The sequence below is a fragment of the Naumovozyma dairenensis genome, chromosome 7, assembly GCF_000227115.2.
Source record: "Naumovozyma dairenensis CBS 421 chromosome 7, complete genome".
Taxonomy (NCBI): Eukaryota; Fungi; Ascomycota; class Saccharomycetes; order Saccharomycetales; family Saccharomycetaceae; genus Naumovozyma; species Naumovozyma dairenensis.
In genome coordinates, this window is record NC_016485.2 from 1,055,378 (window position 1) to 1,076,628 (window position 21,251).

A 21,251-nucleotide genomic window follows, 5' to 3' on the forward strand; every position below is an offset into this window, starting at 1 on the left:
TTGATCATGAAGAATCGGAACAAACAGAGCCATCTGTGTTGTGATATCCTCCCAACACTAAGACAGCCACTGGGCATGGGCCATGACCGGAAGAAATCATGCTTGTTGATTGGTGCAACTACGTTAAGTGGTGCTTGACCTTCGTCTTGGCCTTTGCCTTGGCACAAATCCAATTCCGCTCCCAAATCTCTTGATCTGCTTTGCTCGAACTCGACCCCCCCGCAGAACAGGCGTGGCCGGGGACGGGGGGGGAAAGGAAGAGGGGTCACACTTTCTAACGTTTACCGATGACCCGGACTTGCTCGCACTTGGAGGAAAAAACCGCCGGAAAGTAAACAAAAATGCTGTCCTTGAGCAGTTACACTTACATACGTTACCTGATTTGTTAACTGCCGCCCAATTATCACGCTATATAAAATCCTTTGTATGAATTTACTCCAATTTAACCCCAATTTTTTTGCCACTTTGATAGTTCAACTCGACATCGTCAATAGAACCCATTGGATTTAATTCAGTTTTGATAGCAACCGTATAGCCAACATTCATAATTAAAGGCAACTTGACTCGGATCTAGGGATACGACAGAATTCGAAGATCTTCCTCGAAAAAGGAAACCTTTAACAATATCATTACATACGTAGATACCTTGATTGTTAAAAAATTCTACCATCTGATAATTTATTATGATAATCAAAATGGTGTCACAATAAAATTACTGTCTACCTTTAAATTTTGTTGGCCAACAAAATTATCTCTTAAAGTAAATCTTCAAAAGAAAAAAAAAAAAATTGGGACGAGCCGGGAATCGAACCCGGGACCTCCCGCACCCTAAGCGAGAATCATACCTCTAGACCACACGTCCTTACGATTTATTTTCAATAGTGCAATTTTTCGCCACTTAATAAGAGACTTAAGATAAAAACGTCTCAGCATATCCAACGGCTTTGTACATGTCCAATATTAATGATATAAAATATTTGCACAACACTTAGCAAGTAGGCAGTTCTTAATGAATCCGGTACCTTCATTTCTACATTCAAAACGCTCATCTGAATGTTTTTCGCCATATCTTTTAATCAATTTTCTCTGCTTTATTAAAAATTTCAACTTTTGACATAATAAAAAAAATCTCGAAAATTTTATTTCATCTCATCTCATCTCATCTCATCGCATTTTTTTATTCAAAAGAAGACAAGAATAGAGTCTATTAACATCCTTATAGATAAAAGCATACAGCATATTTATAATGTCTAACAGTACCAGCACCAGTACTACCACCTCAAACCCTGCTGTTTCCACCGATGCCACATCCGTTTCAACTGACGCGGTCCCAGCTACAATAGTTGCACCAATGCCAACGGATCCAAATGTAACAAGAATTCTAGGTGGCCTTTATCTAGGTGGTATTCAACCAATTGTCGATCATACTCCCTTATCTGCTCAATTCAAAATATCCCACATTTTATCCATAATAAAATTTCAAGTCATTCCAGAATATCTAGTAAGGAAAGGTTACACATTGAAAAATATCCCAATTGATGATGATCATACTACTGACATCTTACAATATTTCAATGAAACGAACTCATTCATCGATTCATGTTTATTCCCAAACGAAAAGGAATATGATCCACGTATAGTAAATTTTAAGAAAAAACAACAAAATGGTGCAATTTATGTTCATTGTCATGCAGGTGTATCAAGATCCGCTACCTTTATGATCGCTTATTTAATGTATAGATATGGTTTATCTTTGAAAAATTCAATATATGCTATAAAAAGGAAATTACCTAAGATTGAACCAAATGAAAATTTTATGGAACAATTAGAAATCTTCTCGAGGATGGGTGGACAATATGTGGATTTTGAGAATCAGGAATATAAATCTTGGAAATTGAAAAATTCAATTAAATTAGATCCAACTGGTGATTCCATTTTATCTAAAGATGAAACTTTTAAAATGGATCAAGATGAGGAAAAGGATTTAGCTAAGATGACTCCAGAGGAATTAGGTAAAGTTACTACTGTGAGATGTAAAAAATGTAGACAGAGATTGGCATTATCTACTTCTTTCATTAAGCATGATCCACCAAGTAGAGAATCTTCCGAAGGTCATTTCATTAAGAGAGCTGCTGGTTCAAGAAGAATTATAGATATTCAAGAGTCACAATCACAATGTTCTCATTTCTTTACTGAACCTTTAAACTGGATGAAAGATGAATTGAGAGGTAAACAAGAGTTAGAAGGGAAATTCTCATGTCCAGGTTGTAATAGTAAAGTTGGTGGATATAATTGGAAAGGTTCAAGATGTAGTTGTGGGAAATGGGTTATTCCTGCTATTCATTTACAAGCAAATAAAGTTGATCAATTCCCATTAAATCAAAAAGCTCTTCCTAATTTAATTCATTTTAAATCAAAAGATGGTAATTAATCATTGCTTTTTTTAAAAAAAAAACTGGCATTATAGATCCTATCGATAAAATTCATACTATTAGTATTTCCATAATGAGGTTATATATGTGTAAGCGTATATACTCTATTAATTATAACCGTATTTGTATATTATAATTCATCATTTATTTCTTTTCCTAACCTCTTTAATATCAGCTCTGTACTGACTATTCGAGAAGTTTCCTTGGTATCGACCGTATCAGACATGTTAATTGCATGATCCTCCATAAATCCCTCGCCACTACTTTCACCCCTCTCATCAACATCGTCGCCTATGACTGCAGAAACATGGGCATCCGAGCCAGTTTTCTCATTTGTGTGCTTCTTTTGACTACGTAACATCTCTAAATAATCAATTGGAATCTTATTAATTGTGGATCTAGTCGAATTTAATAGAGTTCTTGCACTGGCCAGACTTTTATCGTCAATGTTATTTAGAATTTTGTTATTATTTGATTTCGTATCTTGACTGGTCCCAATATGCACAAATTCATCGTCTGGAAGATTTATAGAGGGAATACGTAATGATGGGATAGTTGAAGAAGTTACTACACTTAATGCGCTTGATGTAGATATAGCACGTACTTGTGCATTATTTGGTATCTTATCTGTATTATATGTTTCTAAATCTGCAAGCGGCGGTAGTATAGAACTTGAGTCATTACTATCGCTTTCATCTTTGTTCTCTGCTTTACCTACATTTATCCTGTTCTCTTCCACCTCTTTCCTTGGTGAATCGAGCCATTCAGTTTGTACCTTCGATGTATTGCCTAATAATGAAAATGTTGACGTTTCACGACTTTCATTACTTATAGGTTTCTCAAATGTAACTACTCTCTCCGTTCCGGCTTCGTTAACTTGTTTTGCTACCAAGTCCTTCTCCTCTTCATTTCCTTCGCCCGCAGAACTGGATGGTAATGGAGAGGGTGATGATGACGAGGATGATGGGGATGATGATGTTTGCCGACTATTTGGTTTTAATTTATCCTCATCATCTGAGAGGCGCTCCTCGTAAGAAGGCTCAGGAAAAGGCACTCCTGCCATCATATAGTCATGAAAATCAGGCGAAGCATCCGGATCAAAGTGGGTTGGAGCTCCGTAAGTATCACTCTCACTATCGTCATTAAAAAATCTAGGTCTCGCATGTGGAACCCGTATATGGTTAGCAATATCAGTATCTTCATGAGTGTTATTCCTGTCACTATCGTTCGATGTATCCGAAGAAGTATTACTAATGTTATCATTATTAGTATTATCAGTATTAGCGATATTAACGTCGATATTTTCTTGAGAAAGAGAAGGTAACAGTTCTACTTCAACGTCGCATAATTCGCTATTATTTAATTGCCTCTTTAATTTTTCGCGATATTCTGGTGTCATTTCATTCAATGTTCTACCAACCCCAATCGGTCGAAAAGTATCATTACCCAATTTCCTTATCTTATCAAACTGCGATTCTATACGTTCCACCTTCATTTCTAACTCATCTATACGGTTTTGTCTATTTCGGGGTCGATAAGGTTTATGATCAAAAGTAGAATATGCCTTCAATGGTACGAAGGATGAATTTACAGGACTTGGCAACACTTCAGTAGCCTTTCTCTCCTGGGTGATTGCAGAAAATGTTGGATTTAGTCCAATTTTACGTTGGTTACCAGATTGTAACTCATCTTTTATCCCTTGGAAAAGTTGGAAGTCATTCAAACTCTCGGTGTGTTTGTCTTCCTCTCCTATGGGTTCCAGCTGTTTGAATAACTCATTGTTCCAACGATTGACCATGTTTGTAATAATACTATTAATCTCTCTGGGGGCCAATCTAACTATAAAAATAGTATTAGCTATACCGATTTTGCATAACAAATGATTCAAACGTGTTTTTATCTTTATGATAAACTAACTTTTACCTCGATGAGCCTTTTTTATCTTTCGCGTTTCCGTTTAGTTTTTAGTTTTAGTTTCGCGTATGGCAAAAAACGTACATAGAAAAGAGATATTTAAAGTACATTGGTCGATTGATTCTCTTCTGACACCCTTGCTAAAAATGACATTTAAGCTGATCGGAAGAATATGATAATATATGAGTCTTTTAAAACCAGCATTGTTTCATATATTCTAATTTACAGATTCTTTTTATATATGAAATAAATGTCACGTATCAGTACATGATGAAGTCTTGTTATTCCTTACTTACTTGCTTGCACACATTCTCTTAAGAATGCCCTCACCATCGTCCTCAGTCCATTCCCTTAGTCTTTTCTGAGATTTCATAACTTCTACATAGCCTTGTAATACTTCTTTATGATTAAGTAGTTGTTCTTCTAGTAACAACTTCTTCCTTAGATGTTTGCTATTCATTTGATTCTTCAATAATGAATCTTCAACTTCTCGTTCCTTCTGTTGTGTTATTATACTTTGCAATTCTAACGTGGCTACAGAAGCATATCTAGTCAAAAGACTTGAAGCACCATTTTCAATTCTTTGTATATTAAAAAATATACGGCTTATCATTGATTTCATTCTTGGATTTAAATAAGGTAAATTCATCAAGTTGTATAACCATTCAAAAACATCTCTAATCTTCAATAAATCAATATCATCTTGTGTTCTCACACCTTCTTCCAGGTTCTCCAATACCCAAGACAACTGTTTATAATAATTTTCATAATTCACTTCTGATGTTGGAGGAGCAATTAGATCATGCATTAAAGGAATATCATTGGAACGAATTAATGGACCATTTAAAACCCAACGGAATGCCTTTTCATATAGTTGTGATGTTGGCTGTAAAAGAATATCACAGATGCGTGAGATTGAAAACCAAACTATCGGAGGTATAGAATGAGAGCGTTTCTTTTCATTATTATCCAATGTGAATATGATTTTCTTGATTAAGATTTGGAAAATATGACCATCTTTAAATTGAACATTATTTTCTAATGAATTCATCATACCGTTTAATAAGGATAAAGCAATTTTGTTTACTTCTTCGATTGGATCAGCAAGACTGAAAATAATCAACTGGAATAATTTAGATGAAAGGAACTTTTGTACTTCAAATTTATATTTTAGTGTTCCATCTTCCTTCTTTGAGTAACTTACCAATTCTTTATTGTGGATAGTTAATAACAAAATAAATAATGGATCATAAATAAGTTCAGAATTGTTTACAAGATCACGTTTCGTATTTTCATAAAACATATTTAGATGGTCCCACTTTGAACTGATCGACTTTGATTTCGAAAGGATTGGCACAGCTGGTCTCTTTAGAGCATAATTTCTGATGGTATTATCAATATAATCTTTTCTTAAAGTAAGTATCAAACCTTCCTTTTCTTGAGTTATTAGTTTTGTAGCTCCAATGAAATCCAATGCCTCTTCTTCGACATTTTCAAGGAAATCCCAAGTGTAGATATCATTAGTCCATGAAATGGAGCTTTTCGATTCGATTCTTTCTAGTATTTGAAGAAGCAATCTATCTTCACAAGATACAGAACCAGAATAGTATGATAATACCTTTCTTTGAATTAGGACCGTTGAATTCTTAGTAACATTTAGGTTGAATAACACGTACAAAATAGTCACAGTCAAATAACGTGTATAAGCATCTTCAGCTGTCGATTTTGAGTTTAAAACACTCTTCTCATTATTTAATAGTAATTGAACCATTTTTTCACTTTGAACTGACTTAGAATCCCCTCCAAGAATCAATAATAAGGCATACTCAGCAACTTGTGCATCAGATAATAGCTTACCTTTCAATATAACTTCTAATTGGGAATTAATTAGTACGTGGTTGACTTTTTCCCATATGTTCACTTTTTGGATTGATTTCTTAAATTCCTTCAAGACATTGGAGAATTTGGAAGTAAGCTCAACATCTTCTGATAAAAATTTAGTAATATACAAAACAGCTTTGTTGCACCATTTTATGATCTGATCATTTTCAAAATCACCTACTAGAGTAATCAATTTCACAGCCAATGGGCTATATTTATGTGAATATTCAATAGTAACAAAGGTTATGAGATCAGCAACTTGTTCAGATGAAAGGAGTTGTACCCCTAAAGTTAATAACGCCAATGAATCTTCAATATCTTCATTTTCTTGAGGTGTTCTCAAGTTTTCGTAACATTGTTTTACACATAATTCTACAAATTCCTTGATGTTTTCTTGCTCTTGTTGATTTTTCTCTAATATACCAATAGCAATTTTCTTCGCATATTTGTTTTCCTTCAAAGTTTCTAGATTTTCTGAAATAACGTCGATTGAAAAATATGGTGATTGCAAAAACACTTCTAATAATTTCGAAGTAGAAATATTGTTCAATAATTGTGATAAAAACGACTTAGAATCCAACGAGGAAATTCTACCTTCTAAAATAAATTTAGATAAAGAAGGAATAGCAGGTATGATACTATCCATGGAATGGGTTAACAAATATTCTATGTCTGAGTATTCAATCGTTTTAGGGGTTTCTTTATATAATCTCGAAAATACAATTGATAATTCAGCAGGACCAAAATTGAAAGGCGGACGTATAAAAATATCAATCTTACTTGGGTCAATACACATGGCAATAGCAACGAGAGTGTCAGATGGTAGTTTGGAATGGTTAGCCTGTGTCCAATTGAGTAAAAACTCTTCGAATGGCTCATTGGCCCTTCCCAATTGGTCATAGATGTGTAATAAAGTATTGATAATACATAGTGACTTAGAGATTGTATTTTCAGTAGAATCATCTTCACTTATCTTATTGAAGAATGGCTGTATTAGTTGTAATCTCATTAGGTCAAAATCCTTTTCAATAAATGCAAATTTAGCGACTTTAGATGAAAGATTATCAATTACTGATTTGAATTCTTTATTGAATTGAATGGAATCATTGTCAACTATGGTGTTTAATCTATAAATTGTTCCGATGACATCATATTCATTGATAGGGAATCTTGAAACATTTTTCAATCGTGTATATGGCAATAAACTAATGTATTGGAAGAAAGATGAATCAGAAATGGATGATAATAAATAAGAATCCTTATTCAATTCTTCAATTTTCTTTTCTGTGTTATGGAAATCCAAGTATAAATCAAAATAATTATTATCGACATCCTTCAATAGGGCAGTTGCCGCTCTTTTGATACCGTCATGTGATTCACCTATTATGCTCATATTTCTTAAGAATATGAAAATGAATTTAACAATGTCATCAGTGGAAGTATTTCTTGGAACAAATTTCCATTGTTCTAACAAAGCGGTAATGAAAGGAGAAATAGAATCATATTCATTTGATATATCAACATATTTATATGGTGTCTTGATACAGCGTGCGATAGTTTCGTCAAGTAGTTTCCAAAGTTTTGTTAATGAATCATATTTTTTTTGCTCTTGTAATTGAATGATTTGTAAACTATTAACAAGGGCAACAATGGGTGATATTAGTAATTTGTTAAAGATGACGGTACTATATATCAAACTGTCAATCAATGTTGATATCTTTGAAGAGACTGGATCCGTGGAATTTGGAGATGATGATAATTTTAAAAGAGAAGTAAATAATGAGTTTTCATTTGACGTTGAATTCCACCATTTGGTTTGAGTTTCATTAAATTCTTGATATTGTAGGAAATTGTCCAAGATGGTCAATTCCATACCTGAAAAGGTATTCTTTTGCATTATATCGACATAAATATTTGATGATGGTAAATTAACAGAAAAGAAATTAGAGAAACATTCACTATAATATTTTAAAATGATTGTCACTGATAATGGTAATATTTTATTTTCTTTATTTGATGCATAAGATTGAGTCAAAACTGATGTGATAACATTTAAGTCAGGAAGGTTTGAATGGAATGCAACGTTCAAAGGAGCTTTCGCTGAACCCCAACCTTTCTTGTCGTAGAGAGTTAAGACTTTTTGTAATTTTTGGAATGCAAATACTAATAGTTGGCAAGTCAATTGTTTGACAAGAGAAGATTCATGTTGTAGACCTTTTGTTAATGAATTTTTAGTTAATGGAGAAGGAAGAATATTTTCAATGACTAATGGAAGGGATGGGATCAAATCTGTATCAATATTTGTCATAAAGGAAGGGATTTCTAATTTCATGATTCTACAAAGCATTAAAGTTGCACCGAACCAATATGAAGTCATTTTTGGATCGTGAGACCCTAGTGAAGCTAAATAAGTACAATATGGAGCCACCAGTTCTGGAACATTTTCTAAAACTTTTAAAACAGTAGATGATTGATGATCATCTTCCCAAGGTTTGAAAAACCTTAACATGTTGAATAATAGTTTGTTATAAATATTGAATTCCTTTTGATGGACAGTTATTGGGACACCATTGTTTGTCCCATTAGTTGGGGATTCAGTAAACCAGACACAATCATCTGGGAATGCCACGCTAGTTTCATGGTTAGCAGCATAAGTTAGGAAGAATTTATTTGTTTTCAATACTAATGCCTTATCGTTAGAATAATAAAATTTATGAATCTTGGACAATGCTAATTCATTTAATATTTTGGTCTTGGTCATTCTTTTGAAAGTTTTTTCCATTAGAATAGATTCTGTAAATACTATCATTGTTCTTTCTGCTATGTCAATTGAATCTAATTTATCCATATATTTAAACCATGCACTCATAATTTTGAAATTATCTGATAATAAATCCTTTCTAGCCAATGGGGAAGATTTTTCTATTAATGTTAGCCAGAAATCTAAGAATGAGTTTCTAACAGACATTTTATCGTTGGAAGTTGATGTTGGGTTGGATTCTGTCAAGTCTGATTTAGAAGGAGTCAATATTCTTAATATGGAAGGACTACCTAAATTGAAATATGATAGGATTTGATCGACATGTTGACTTTCATTAAACAGGATGATTTCTTTCATTAGATGAAGGATAGGAATATTTAATTTAATACGGTTGTTATTCAAACCTCTATACATTACTTTGGTGTAATTTGTGAAGATTGAATGAATCAATTCAGTACCAAATGGAATCACACATGGGTCTGATCCTAGCAATTTGAGTAAATTCAATATTAATTTGGAGGTATATATGAATTTGGAATGGTTATTAACTTGTGCAAAATATGACCATGATTGGAGTAGTTGTGATAGGAAACGATTTTGACAAAATTGAATTAGCGCTTGGTAATTTCTAGATTCAGTGTTAGATTTCAATTCATTTATAATTTTTTCTAATGTCTCTAGAGTACTATTATCTAAATCTTGGCCCTGTGTATATTTCTCCTTCCTTTCCTCACGGGAAGATGAGTACTGAGATGAAAAGTTTTTTCTCTTATCCATTTGAGTGGAAATGGGAAGTCAATAATGGAGAGTTGGGATGTTATTCAAACGTTTGATGGATTGACGCAATATATCAAACCTGAGGGGAAGCAATGTAACAATTTTCTCCTTGATACAGTCCCTCTAACCATCGAACATTTCCATCACTTCTAGTTCTACATATATATGTATATATATATTTATGTATAAATATGTAAAATCTTGCGATGAGATGAGTTTTGAAATTTTTCAACACTTTCTCGTAACACGCGATTTAATATCTCGAACTTAATAAAAGGTAAAGGGTAAAGGTAAAGGGTAAAGAAGCATGGGAACTACCGTTCTTGAAAATAAGATACCCATGACGGTAACTACTACACTGCTATTTCCAACTAACCTATTTGGAATTAGGCCTTTATTATTGCACCAAAAAAAAAGATAAAAAAAATACCACATGCTAAGACAATTATTAGGAAGAAGACTGCCCGTGGTAGTTACTAGAGGAACAACACAGAGCTCAAGATTATATTCCCAAACAGCGGCTTTACCTAGTGCACATACGCAACCTAATCTAAAAAAGAAGAAGGTAAAATATGACCGCTCCGTTTTGAAACCTATCTTATTAATACTAGCCTTTGGATCTCTGTTAAGCGCTGTGTCTGATAAAGAAAGAGAATATAACGAATTAGAGAGGAGGTATCAATTGAAAATAAAGATCTTAGAAGAATTGATAGAGAGAGTAGAAAGTGGTGATACTGACTTCCGGATAGATGAAGAATTGAAACATGTTAATAGATTGTTTCTCAATAGTAATAAGTCGGTGTTTTTAAATGACGTGAAAAGATTACGAGAGGAGGAGAAAGCTGCCCCAGGAAAGGGCTTTGTTAATACAGTCGTAAATGAGAAGGAAGAAACTCTTGATGATGTATTGAAAAGTATAATGGATGAAATTAATGATGCGACAGTAGAAGGCGGTGATAAAAGTAACTACCTTTCAAGGGAGCATGAAGTGAATACTAATGAAGAAATAATCAAAAATAAATACAGGTTAGAAAAGCTCAAGGAAAAGGAGAAAAAGATATTGGAATATATTCCAGAAACGAAAACACATATAATGACAGAAAACGTTGGTGATTTCACAGATGCTGCCAAAGATAATGATATTCCTAAATTTTTGTAAATAAATAAATAAATTAATGAATGAATGAATGAATGAAGAGTAAAAATATATGCTGAAAGTACATTTTGAATGCTAAAAAATTTGTATGTATAGTTTAGCCTAAATAATACAATATAGTGATTCTAATTTTACATATGTACTTGAAATTACAAATAATATAATCACCTTTTCGTTAGTTGAGATTAAAAATGATACGTAATGGTATAAATACTTTGGAAAATGCTATACAGCGGCAGTATTATTGTTATTGCCACTAATGTCTTGTATATTTTGTGGAGAACGATGAGATGATACGTTAGTTCTATTAGAGTTTTGTTTGGGACCATTAACCATGCCGCCATGTATATTTGCTTGAGGTGTATTAGGCTTGCTATTACTGAGACGTTGTTGTTGTTGTTGTTGTTGTTGTTGTTGCTGTTGAATATTTCCAGATGATATATGATCATCCTTGTTACAATGTCCTGTAATTTTCGAAAAGCTTCCTCTGTTTGTCGGTGATAGATGATCAGAACCGTGAATACTTCCTGCATTGTTACTATAATTGTGAGAGTTACTATTATTATTGTTATTATTATTGTCTGTGGGTATCTGTAATGACATATTCATATCTGCCGGTTGTGATATATTCTGATAATGAATAGGTGTTTGAGATTGTTCTGAAGGTGCTGTATTATTTATTCGTTGATTGCTCGACTGCATATTATTGAAAGATTGTAATAAGTCAGTGGCAATGGTTTTCTGTTGATGCAACATTGCTGGTGAACCTTGTTCTGTTATTGCAGGTGACAAAGTGTTACTCATATTTTGCTGTGTTTGTTGAAACATTTGAGAATATGATTTTGGAGGACTTGCCGCCGCGGTCGGTTGTTCATCTGTTAATAATCCAGGAATTTCAGCAAGAAGCATATGGATGTTATTTAATGCATTACCAAACTTATCAAATTGTTTAGCACCGACCCTTAAGATCCAAATATAATTACGTAAACAATCTCTAAATGTGAATGATTCTTCTTTAGTTGGAGAAGTAACGTATAATAAAGCTGCAAAGGTACCAATTAACATAAGGTTGCCCGTGGAACATGTATACCAAAATGAATTAACGTGTTCATTTTTCAAATCTCGTATGAATTCAATTGCAGCAATTAATCTTGTCTTTGCTGCTTGTCTACAAACAGTGACTAACTCTTTGGAGGTATCTGGTTTTAAACTTGATATAATTTTCCTATGTAAAGTAATTTCTGTGGCAAAATATGCTAATGTTAAAGTTGCATTAGCGTTAAATTTTCTTGGAGTAAAATTATTCATGGATAAAAATTGAGGTAAAGAATGATACCATTCTCTCAATTTCAATTGCAACGGTTTTGCTAATTTCAATATATGTTCAATTGTTGTATCTATTTGAATAGCAGCTTGTGTATAAAATGTATCCATAACTTCACCTAATATTATACTTAACGATACCATTTGTTGATACATCATAATACCATTATTATAATCATCTTGAGTTAATGACATATCAACTAAAGAGGCACCTAACATCGTATTAGTATTAATAGTATTATTTCCAAATTGATGGTCCCCATTCGTATTATCTTCCACCAGTGATGAAGTTTGTGGGAAATCGTCACTTCTTAAAGGTGTAACCATCCAATTTCTCCCCAATATTAAATGTGAATGACGAGATTCAATCAATGCAGTCCATTTATCTTGATTCCAAACAGCCCATGCTAATCTTCTACGCAAATCTTTTTCCCATTTGGGTAATCTCCAATCTGAACAATCTACTCCCAAGCCTAATTCTTCAGCTAATGAAACTGTAGCGGATGAAAGAATCCAATTATTTAATCTTTCTGAACGACATTGCATTAATAATAAACCAGTTTGAATTAAACTTAATTTAGGTCTTTCAATTCCATTAAAGAAGGCTTTGAATGCAAATTCATTTAATTGAGTAGTTACATCAGGTTTCGGGAATCCGATTAATCCTGGATGATAATCCCACCATTGTAAAGCGAGAGAGTAAATTGTTGCTAAGAGAGGTTCAGGTAATTCTTTATATGATCTTGAATATCTTTCTAAAAAGACATATTCATGTATTATGGGGAAATAAGGATGGATTAATTTAAAGAAAATGTCAATTAATAATTTCCCGTGTGGATATACTAATGATTCCACGAAATCTTCATTTCCCTGTAAATCTTCTTGATTAATATCGTCACGTAATATGAATTGAACAGTTGGTGAAACTTTCCTTAGGGCTAATGATTTTGATAATTGGATTTGATGAACTTTATCTAATTTGATACAATTAATTAGATTCATATCGTAGACAGAAGTTGGACCGACATAAAAGGATGATCTTGAATGTTGTAGTTGCTGAGATGGAGATTGTTGTTGGCCTTGGCGTTGCTGCTGCTGTTGTTGCTGTTGTTGTTGCTGTAGTACTGGTGGCATCTGTGTTTGATTAAATGCAAGTTGTGATGTTTGGTTATGACGTTGTAATTGTTGCTGATTATTGTATTGTTGATGTGGTTGTAATTGAGGTTGTGACGATGGTATGTTTAAATTTGGAGGGGCATCATATGATATTGGTGTTTGCGAACTCATTGTATTTTGATTATTGATATTTTGTGTATGTAACATTGTATTATTTAAAGTTTGAAGAAATTCAGAGTAATATTGTTGCGGGTTATTATTATGGTCTCCGACGATGGCTGATACGCCATTATCCAACTTGGTCCTTTTATTTTGATGTTCTGAAGATGACGGATGCATATCTTCCCCTCTTTTATTTTTAGATTTTATAAGATTTGTATTTCTATTATTATCAATGTTCTTATTATTATTATTATTATTACTATTATTATTATCATTAGAGGATAGTGCATTAATCTTATTATTTACTTGTGATCTCATTGTTTCTGTTGGTAATTTATGGTCATTTCCAGATTTGCCCAATAGATTTTGATACTGTTGTAATAATACGTCTAGGCCTTGTTTCGTTACGAGGTTTTCCTCTTCGTTCCCTTTATTATTATTATTACTACTTGGATGTTCATTCTGATGAATGTCCTGGTATTGATTGTTGGTAGTTTCGCTAGTACTATTATTATTCGTATTTGTATTATTATTATTATTATTATTATTATTATTATTGGTAGTAGTAGTAGTAGTAGTAGTAGTGTTTGCAGCTTTATTGTCGGTATTATTTGTGAATGTCTCTAGCATTGAAGAGTAATTATCATTGAGGTCCAACAGATGACTATTAGATGGTTTGCTCTCCATCATTTTATTAGAAGAGGTTGTATTAGTATTAGTAGTAGTAGTAGTAGTTGTTGTTGTTGTCCCATTTGGTGCCGAATGATTGCCTCCATTTGACGCTTCAGAAGCAAGATGATTTTGTTGTTGTTGTTGTTGCTTCTGTGAACTGTCCGACAATCGAAGTTGTTCTTCTTGTTGCTTATTCGGAGTAGCATTAGGATTAGGATTAGCATTGGCATTAGCATTAGCATTAGCGTTGTCATTGTTACTACTTTGTGTACTTGAGTCCTTAACAATGGGGCCCGTTGAGGGCAACGGCGATGGATGTTTAGCACCGGGACTATGCCACGAGGAGGATTCCTGATATTCAGCAGACATGAACTATCTATTTATTGGTATTAACGATGAGTGGCCAAGGTTGGGACAGTCTGAATCATAAAATAAAATCGATCTCTCTTGCAATATACAAGGTGGTGACTGCTTAATCGATGCCTTGTTGTTACAGGACGTACGTATCACCTATTTGAATTGATAAGTGACACATTGTTGTAACATAGCATAGCATAGCATAGTATAGTATAGCCTAGTATAGTATAGCATAGCATAGTGTAGTTTATCTATTTTCCATGAAGTTTCCTTATCAAACAATGAAAAATTCCCGGGGGTGACTAATCATCACAAAATACGGTTTGTTTACTTATTTATTTTCTTATTTTACGTGGGCGGCTAATAAAATATAACCTAATTTGGTCATCTATAAATACATCCAGTCAAAAAAGACGTTTTTACTTAGGCACTTTATACTACTCTATATCACTCTTCTGGGAGGCAGGGTTGGGAAGAGTATGTCTTCATTTAGCACTAGAGCCAGGGGGGTCTCTTTGTTCGTTTACCTGAGATTTATCAGAGTGATCTAGAGTATTGTTGTTGTTGTTGTTCATAACGTAGTTGTTGATGTTGTGTTTATTGAGTATGTAATAGTTATTAAAATATTGTATATAGTGGTTTCACTCTATCTATTTGTCGTTAGGTATTCTATCGTTCAGTTTATATATGTACTCAAAGAGAGTCTTTCTATCATCTATCTTCTATCTTATTACAATGTCCTCTTATATATTCCACACCACGCTTCAAGTAAGTTGTTCCAGACTACATATAATTCACTCACACACATATGGACTTACATACAGATATAATGATATATCTGTGAATACCAAGCTTTGGGTTCATGCACACTTGAACAGACAAAGCAGTCTATAACCTGGTAGTAGAATGGTGAGACGGCCTATATAGTCCCTAAATAGACAAAGAATTATTTATTATAATAATTTAGTTAATTAGGAAAAGGTTCTTAATAATAAAGTTCAGAAAATTAGAGTCATTAAGGAAACAAAATTTGGGGAAAAAAAAATAGTAATAAAATGAAATAAAATGAAAACTAAAAAAAAGTTGACAATCATTGTATCACTTTAGCACCATTCCTAAACTTGAACACCTGTACTATCATCAAGAGATTGTTGTCTGTTTGCTGGAGGTGTCCAGTTTGTCGATTTCCATGGTTTTACTCCTTCAATATACATTTGATTGACTTCTTCTAAAGTCAATCCTTTTGTTTCACAAACGAAGAAGAAAACATAAATAAAGGAGAATACTAAACAACCCATGAAAACGTAACCATAATAGAAATTAATGGCACTTGTGATGAATGGAGTACAAAACCCAATGGCAAACCCCCAAATCCAATTGGCTCCTACAGCAATGGCCATAGCACGTTGTTTCATACGTAATGGATAAGTCTCTGCAACAATAACAAAGGCAATTGGAGCCCAAGTAATGGCAAAACAAAAAATGAAAAAACATGTGAAAACAATCATACAATTACCAGCACCAGTTGAAGTGGCTTGATCTTTACCATTGGGCCATAGTCTTGTAACACCCACAGATGCAAAGACAACAAAACAACATGCCATAGCAGCTGACCCCCATAGCAAACATTTTCTACGTCCAAATCTTTCCACTGTCCATAAAGCAACAAAAGTGGAAGCAAAATTGACAGCACCAAGAATGATTGAAGTTTGGAAAGAATCCTCTAAACCAACAGCTTTGAAGATTAAAGTACCATAATAAAAGAAATAATTACAACCAGTCAATTGTTGCAATGATTGAATCATAACACCCATAATGACACGGTTTAAAACTTTATTTTTTCTTGAAAATAATTCTCTCCACGTAGCATTCCCTGCCAATTTTTCAGCTTCTACTCCTGCAGAAATGGCATCGAATTCAGCTAATACTAAAGTATCTTCAACAGTAGTCTTATTAGATCTTGCTAATGAAGCTTTAGCTTCATCTTTCTTACCTACACTAATCAAATATCTTGGAGATTCAGGAACTAACCACATACCTAAAATCATAAAGAGAGCCCAAGCATAACCTAACCCCAATGGGACTCTCCATTGAACGGAATTATTATAACTCTTGGTACCATAATTTGCACAATATCCAACAAAAATACCAGCAGTAATCATCAATTGATATAATGAAACACACATACCTCTTAAATGTTTGGGAGCAATCTCAGAAATTAACCCTGGAGATAAAACAGCAATACCACCAACACCCATCCCAGAAATAACTCTACCAATAAAATATTGGTACCATTTATCACTAGATGAAATTTGAATAGTAATACCACCAATATAAACCACAGCAACAACCATCAACCCAATTCTACGACCGAAATAATCACCAAGACGACCTAACAATAACCCACCAAAGGCACATCCAATATTGAAAATACCAACAATTAAACCAGTACGAACATTAGATAATTTATATTCACCATTTGATTGTAAAATACCGAACCTTTCAATAAAATCAGTTTGAGCAACGAAACCTGAAATGGTACCAGTATCCCATCCGAAAATGAACCCACCGAAAGCAATCATTAAACACAAACAAATCACAGTAATGTAAGAAGTGAGTGGTTTTGTAGCAATCGTAGTAGTATCCACTTCTGAGACAAGAAGGGTTTCCTTGTCTGTCTTGGGAGAATTACTTGAAGTGTTGAGACCAATTGGACTTACTTCATCTTCTTCTTTTCTAATTCCATCACTCTTGATTGAGTGGACTGTACGTTCTACTTCTAAAGAACTTCTTGTGGACATTTTTTTCCCCTTTCTTGAGTTATAATAATATTAATTTAATTGAGAAAAAATATAAGCTAGCAAGTATAATGTTGAGTGTCTTCTTTTAGTTCAAAGAGGAACATTTAAAGGAATTGAGTGCAAGAAATAAGGGAAAGAAAAAGAAGGACAAGAGAAAAATAATAATAATAGTTGAGTCACCTATTTGTACTTTTTCCCGCAAGTATTTTCAAAGTGAACAAGAGTTATTCCCAGTTGGGAAAAATGGTGTCGACGACGTTCACGTTCACATTCATGTTCATGTTCATGTTCTGTTCTTTTTTTTCTGACACTAAGAAGCTAAAAATGGAAGAGCACTGAGAACGGACTTTTTATGACTGCTTCGGTTCTCTGCGGGGTGTTCTACGGGATTTTTCGTTATCACAGCCGTGCAACCTGAATATTTCTGGGAAACAAACGAACAATAAAAAATGCGGAGGAAGAACCCCGATGTTTCTTACTTCAAACAAAGCAATGGCAACAGTGCACTTAAGTAAGTAAGGCCTTTTATTGTTATGTCTACCCTACATCAAATGGCTCTGGAACGTGGAGTTGCCATTCTATGTCCGCACGTTTGCACGTCTGTAACTTGTCTTTAATGCAAACAAAACTGTCGTTATCGGCTCATTCCTTCTTTTTCCATTTGCTTCTTTAAGTAATTTATTCGACAACGATACCCATTCTTTTATAGGGTGTAAGAATTAGTTGTTGGGTGTTTCAATAACATCGTTAGTCTCGAAAACACAAACGTAAGGAATCACAGTACGTATTCATCATAGGGTATATATCATGTGTTGTTTGCATGCCTAGAACTAGTAAAGGACCGAAATACTTGACCAAATTGAGACCATAATATTCGAATAGTATTTTCTTGTAAATACTACTATATTGAGCGCAGCTCAAAAATGTCAAGACCCTGTGGATTAGTGCCCCATTGAGGTTTGAAACTTGTCTGCCGTTGGTGTGGTGCACGGGTGATATACACCTATTTTTTTGACATATAAAATTTATGGGGTATCGAAAAATCAATTATTGTACTATAACAGAAACTGATGATGATGAAAGTGATTAGCTTATTGCTTTTCCTGTATATCAACTTAAAAAGAACCAGATTACATAGCTCAACGAGAGACCCCGTTTATGGGATCATTCGTAATATCTGCTAATGCGTATCCTCAGTATTGAAAGGTTGATTACAATTCTATTAACTGTAGTCATCGTTTTTGAAATATTTCCAGTCATATCAAGACCTGTAATAGATGGAATCGTATTAGCATATTATAAAAATTATAGTTACGGTGTATTTGGATGGTGTATAGATGTCCCAATTGACAATAAGGATACCGTTCTCGATGATAGTCCTTCTCCTCAGGAAATATATCGTCAATGTACGCAAAGGAAAGTAGGTTACAAAGTTTCGGATTCAGATGTTGTCGACCATGAATTATTATTACCATCACCCTCTAAATATTCAGTAACAAGATTACTAATTGTACACCCGATGTCCTTAGTTATTACTGTCATTCTTTGGATCATGGTATTATTAATAACATTCACTTCCAGAATGGAAAAATCTCAATTTTTCCTTTTAATGACCGCTGTCATATCATTATTAGCATTTCTATTCTCCTTATTTTGCTTCCTTGTGGATCTTTTATTATTCCTCTCAGCTTTAAAATGGCCAGGTTGGTTAATGTTTGCATCCACTGTCATATTGGCCATCTGTTGTTCTTTATTATGGTCGTTGAGAAGAAATATTTCAATAAGAGACTATGAAGCATTAAATACAAATGATGTTGAATCATTCGCACAGATATCTCGTCATCCATCATCTTCTTCAATAGATATAGAATTGGAAACATATTCCGTGCAAGTGACAGATCAATCTGGATTATCCATGAAGGGTAAAATCATACACAAGGGCCTCGATATTGGATCAACAATCCCAAGGAAAACAAGTCAAGAAAACCGATCAATATCATCTACCATGTACAGATCACCAGAATCTACTCATCCTGGTTTCATCTAATAATGATAACTAACAAGCATACACTTTTTTTTTATCGTTCATCACGGCGTCCAATCATTCATTCATTGAATAGTGTGAATTTCCCGAGAGTATTGCACCAGAAAAACCCGTTAACACGATCTGATCGAGGAAAACACAAGAAAGGAATAACTAAAGGATAGAAGACCAATGGATAAGTTAAGAAAAACATACACTAATATAGTAAACCACTCTACAATATCTCTCCTAATGATCATATAGAATGCAGAGAGTATGTCCATTATCATGTTCGAAGTCGAAAATATCTAATGGTAAGCTATTATATTCTACTGCAACAGGCATTAAGGGGAAGATACAACCGCGACAGCGACAACCTATCCCTATGAAAAGGACGATACTGGATATAAAGAAGTTATGGCATCCCTTTTATAAACCTTCTTCTATTGAACAATTTAAAATGTGTTTCACTGAACTGGATCCAGCCAACCAATTCGAAGAATTTAAACCATTTTTAATTGAAATTGATGAAAATATGGAAAATCTATGCTATACTACTCAGGATAAGACGTTTAGTCATTTATTAAAAGGTTACTTTTATGATTTGAAACAAAATGAATCCATTGATTATCAATTAATGAAAGGCGAGTTTTGGGAAGAAAGACGTCGAACGCGAGAAACAAACCAAGTAAATCAGGCAGGGAATCCAGAATTCGATGCCTTAACTAATATTCTTTTTCACAATGACTGGACTTATAAATTTAAAGTCGAAGAATTAAATGTTAAAATTACAAAATTGGTAATGAATTCTTCTAATTTATTCTGTGAAGATATATACTTGTGGCTTTTAGATCCTAAGATATTCAAAAGTATTGAAAATTTACAGATCATAATAGATTCCATTACAATTCATTTATCATCTCCCGATGCATTGTTATTAGATCATTTTAGTATGATTGAGCCAATAATTTTAAGAATCGTTAAAAGTTTTTCAGAAGAGTTAAGACCAACCACATCAATAATGAACTGTTTTACAAACTTATTCGAATCAATCAATCATGAATTCAATATTCCAAATATTCAACATTGTTTTACTAAATTCAATCCACTAACCCTACAATATTTATTACTCTTCTTTTTAAGATCAACTGGAGATTATCATTTAAATGAATGCAAGTTATTAATTGATCTATTAATATTGTATCATAAGAAAATTCCATTAGAGAGTTCGATAATCGATTATCTTATTTCATTGAACAAGAAAAATAGTACGCATCTAGGAGCAGCGGATAAGTTAAGGTATGTGAGATCAATAGGATTAATACTGAATCAATTAAATGATATTAAAACTTTCCAAGAATTATTACCAATGTGTCAAAGCACAATTGAAATTATTCACTTATTAAAAATAATCAGATCAAAAGATAATGGGATTCATATGATTAGACAACTAATACCTAGTGTCATAACATACATCAACAACTTATCAAATGATGAACTAGTCAATTCTTCAAATCTATGTTTTCTTTTGAAATTTTTGAAAGATTCTAAAATAATTAAAAATGATAAGATAAGAAGACAATTTATGTTAGGGTTTGCTATTAATAAGAATTACTCAATGTTAGCTCAACTCTTTGAAGAATTAGAAGATAAAGAATTGTTGAAGAAGGAATATGTTCAATTACTATTGATGAAATTAAATGAAAGAAAGTCATTGACTCATGATCATAATGAATATTTAAGGGAGAAATTTTTCAATAAATACATTATTGATAAATATCCACATGTAAATAAATAACAGCACATAATAATAACATATATATATATATATAATAGTTTGACATTAATGAATATATTCTTTCTCTTCTGGTTTCCA

At 33.2% G+C, this 21,251-nt stretch overlaps 8 protein-coding genes and 1 non-coding gene across 9 annotated transcripts; 4 read left to right on the plus strand and 5 right to left on the minus strand.

Moving 5' to 3' along the window:
• Positions 1 to 790: 790 nt before the first annotated feature.
• On the minus strand, positions 791 to 862 carry NDAI0Gtrna8P. Its single transcript has one exon. It is a non-coding gene; the product is annotated as a tRNA-Pro (tRNA).
• Positions 863 to 1,246: 384 nt separating this feature from the next.
• YVH1 (tyrosine protein phosphatase YVH1) lies at positions 1,247 to 2,431 on the plus strand (the record flags this gene model as incomplete). The annotated part of the gene is made up of 1 exon (XM_003980054.1): positions 1,247 to 2,431. The coding sequence occupies one exon, from the start codon at positions 1,247 to 1,249 to the stop codon at positions 2,429 to 2,431; it is 1,185 nt and encodes a 394-aa protein (XP_003980103.1).
• A 131-nt stretch (positions 2,432 to 2,562) lies between these two features.
• Positions 2,563 to 4,230, minus strand: MND2 (Mnd2p; the record flags this gene model as incomplete). Its single annotated transcript, XM_003980055.1, has 1 exon — positions 2,563 to 4,230. The coding sequence occupies one exon, from the start codon at positions 4,228 to 4,230 to the stop codon at positions 2,563 to 2,565; it is 1,668 nt and encodes a 555-aa protein (XP_003980104.1).
• A 408-nt stretch (positions 4,231 to 4,638) lies between these two features.
• Positions 4,639 to 9,765, minus strand: URB1 (Urb1p; the record flags this gene model as incomplete). The annotated part of the gene is made up of 1 exon (XM_003980056.1): positions 4,639 to 9,765. One exon carries the CDS (start codon positions 9,763 to 9,765, stop codon positions 4,639 to 4,641), a length of 5,127 nt encoding a protein of 1,708 aa, XP_003980105.1.
• A 433-nt stretch (positions 9,766 to 10,198) lies between these two features.
• INA22 (Ina22p) lies at positions 10,199 to 10,924 on the plus strand (the record flags this gene model as incomplete). The annotated part of the gene is made up of 1 exon (XM_003980057.1): positions 10,199 to 10,924. One exon carries the CDS (start codon positions 10,199 to 10,201, stop codon positions 10,922 to 10,924), a length of 726 nt encoding a protein of 241 aa, XP_003980106.1.
• A 222-nt stretch (positions 10,925 to 11,146) lies between these two features.
• DAL81 (Dal81p) lies at positions 11,147 to 14,563 on the minus strand (the record flags this gene model as incomplete). The annotated part of the gene is made up of 1 exon (XM_003980058.1): positions 11,147 to 14,563. One exon carries the CDS (start codon positions 14,561 to 14,563, stop codon positions 11,147 to 11,149), a length of 3,417 nt encoding a protein of 1,138 aa, XP_003980107.1.
• A 1,103-nt stretch (positions 14,564 to 15,666) lies between these two features.
• NDAI0G04470 (sugar porter family MFS transporter) lies at positions 15,667 to 17,352 on the minus strand (the record flags this gene model as incomplete). Its single annotated transcript, XM_003980059.1, has 1 exon — positions 15,667 to 17,352. The coding sequence occupies one exon, from the start codon at positions 17,350 to 17,352 to the stop codon at positions 15,667 to 15,669; it is 1,686 nt and encodes a 561-aa protein (XP_003980108.1).
• Positions 17,353 to 18,535: 1,183 nt separating this feature from the next.
• RIM9 (Rim9p) lies at positions 18,536 to 19,399 on the plus strand (the record flags this gene model as incomplete). The annotated part of the gene is made up of 1 exon (XM_003980060.1): positions 18,536 to 19,399. The coding sequence occupies one exon, from the start codon at positions 18,536 to 18,538 to the stop codon at positions 19,397 to 19,399; it is 864 nt and encodes a 287-aa protein (XP_003980109.1).
• A 241-nt stretch (positions 19,400 to 19,640) lies between these two features.
• On the plus strand, positions 19,641 to 21,173 carry AEP1 (Aep1p; the record flags this gene model as incomplete). Its single annotated transcript, XM_003980061.1, has 1 exon — positions 19,641 to 21,173. One exon carries the CDS (start codon positions 19,641 to 19,643, stop codon positions 21,171 to 21,173), a length of 1,533 nt encoding a protein of 510 aa, XP_003980110.1.
• Between the last annotated feature and the right edge of the window lie 78 nt (positions 21,174 to 21,251).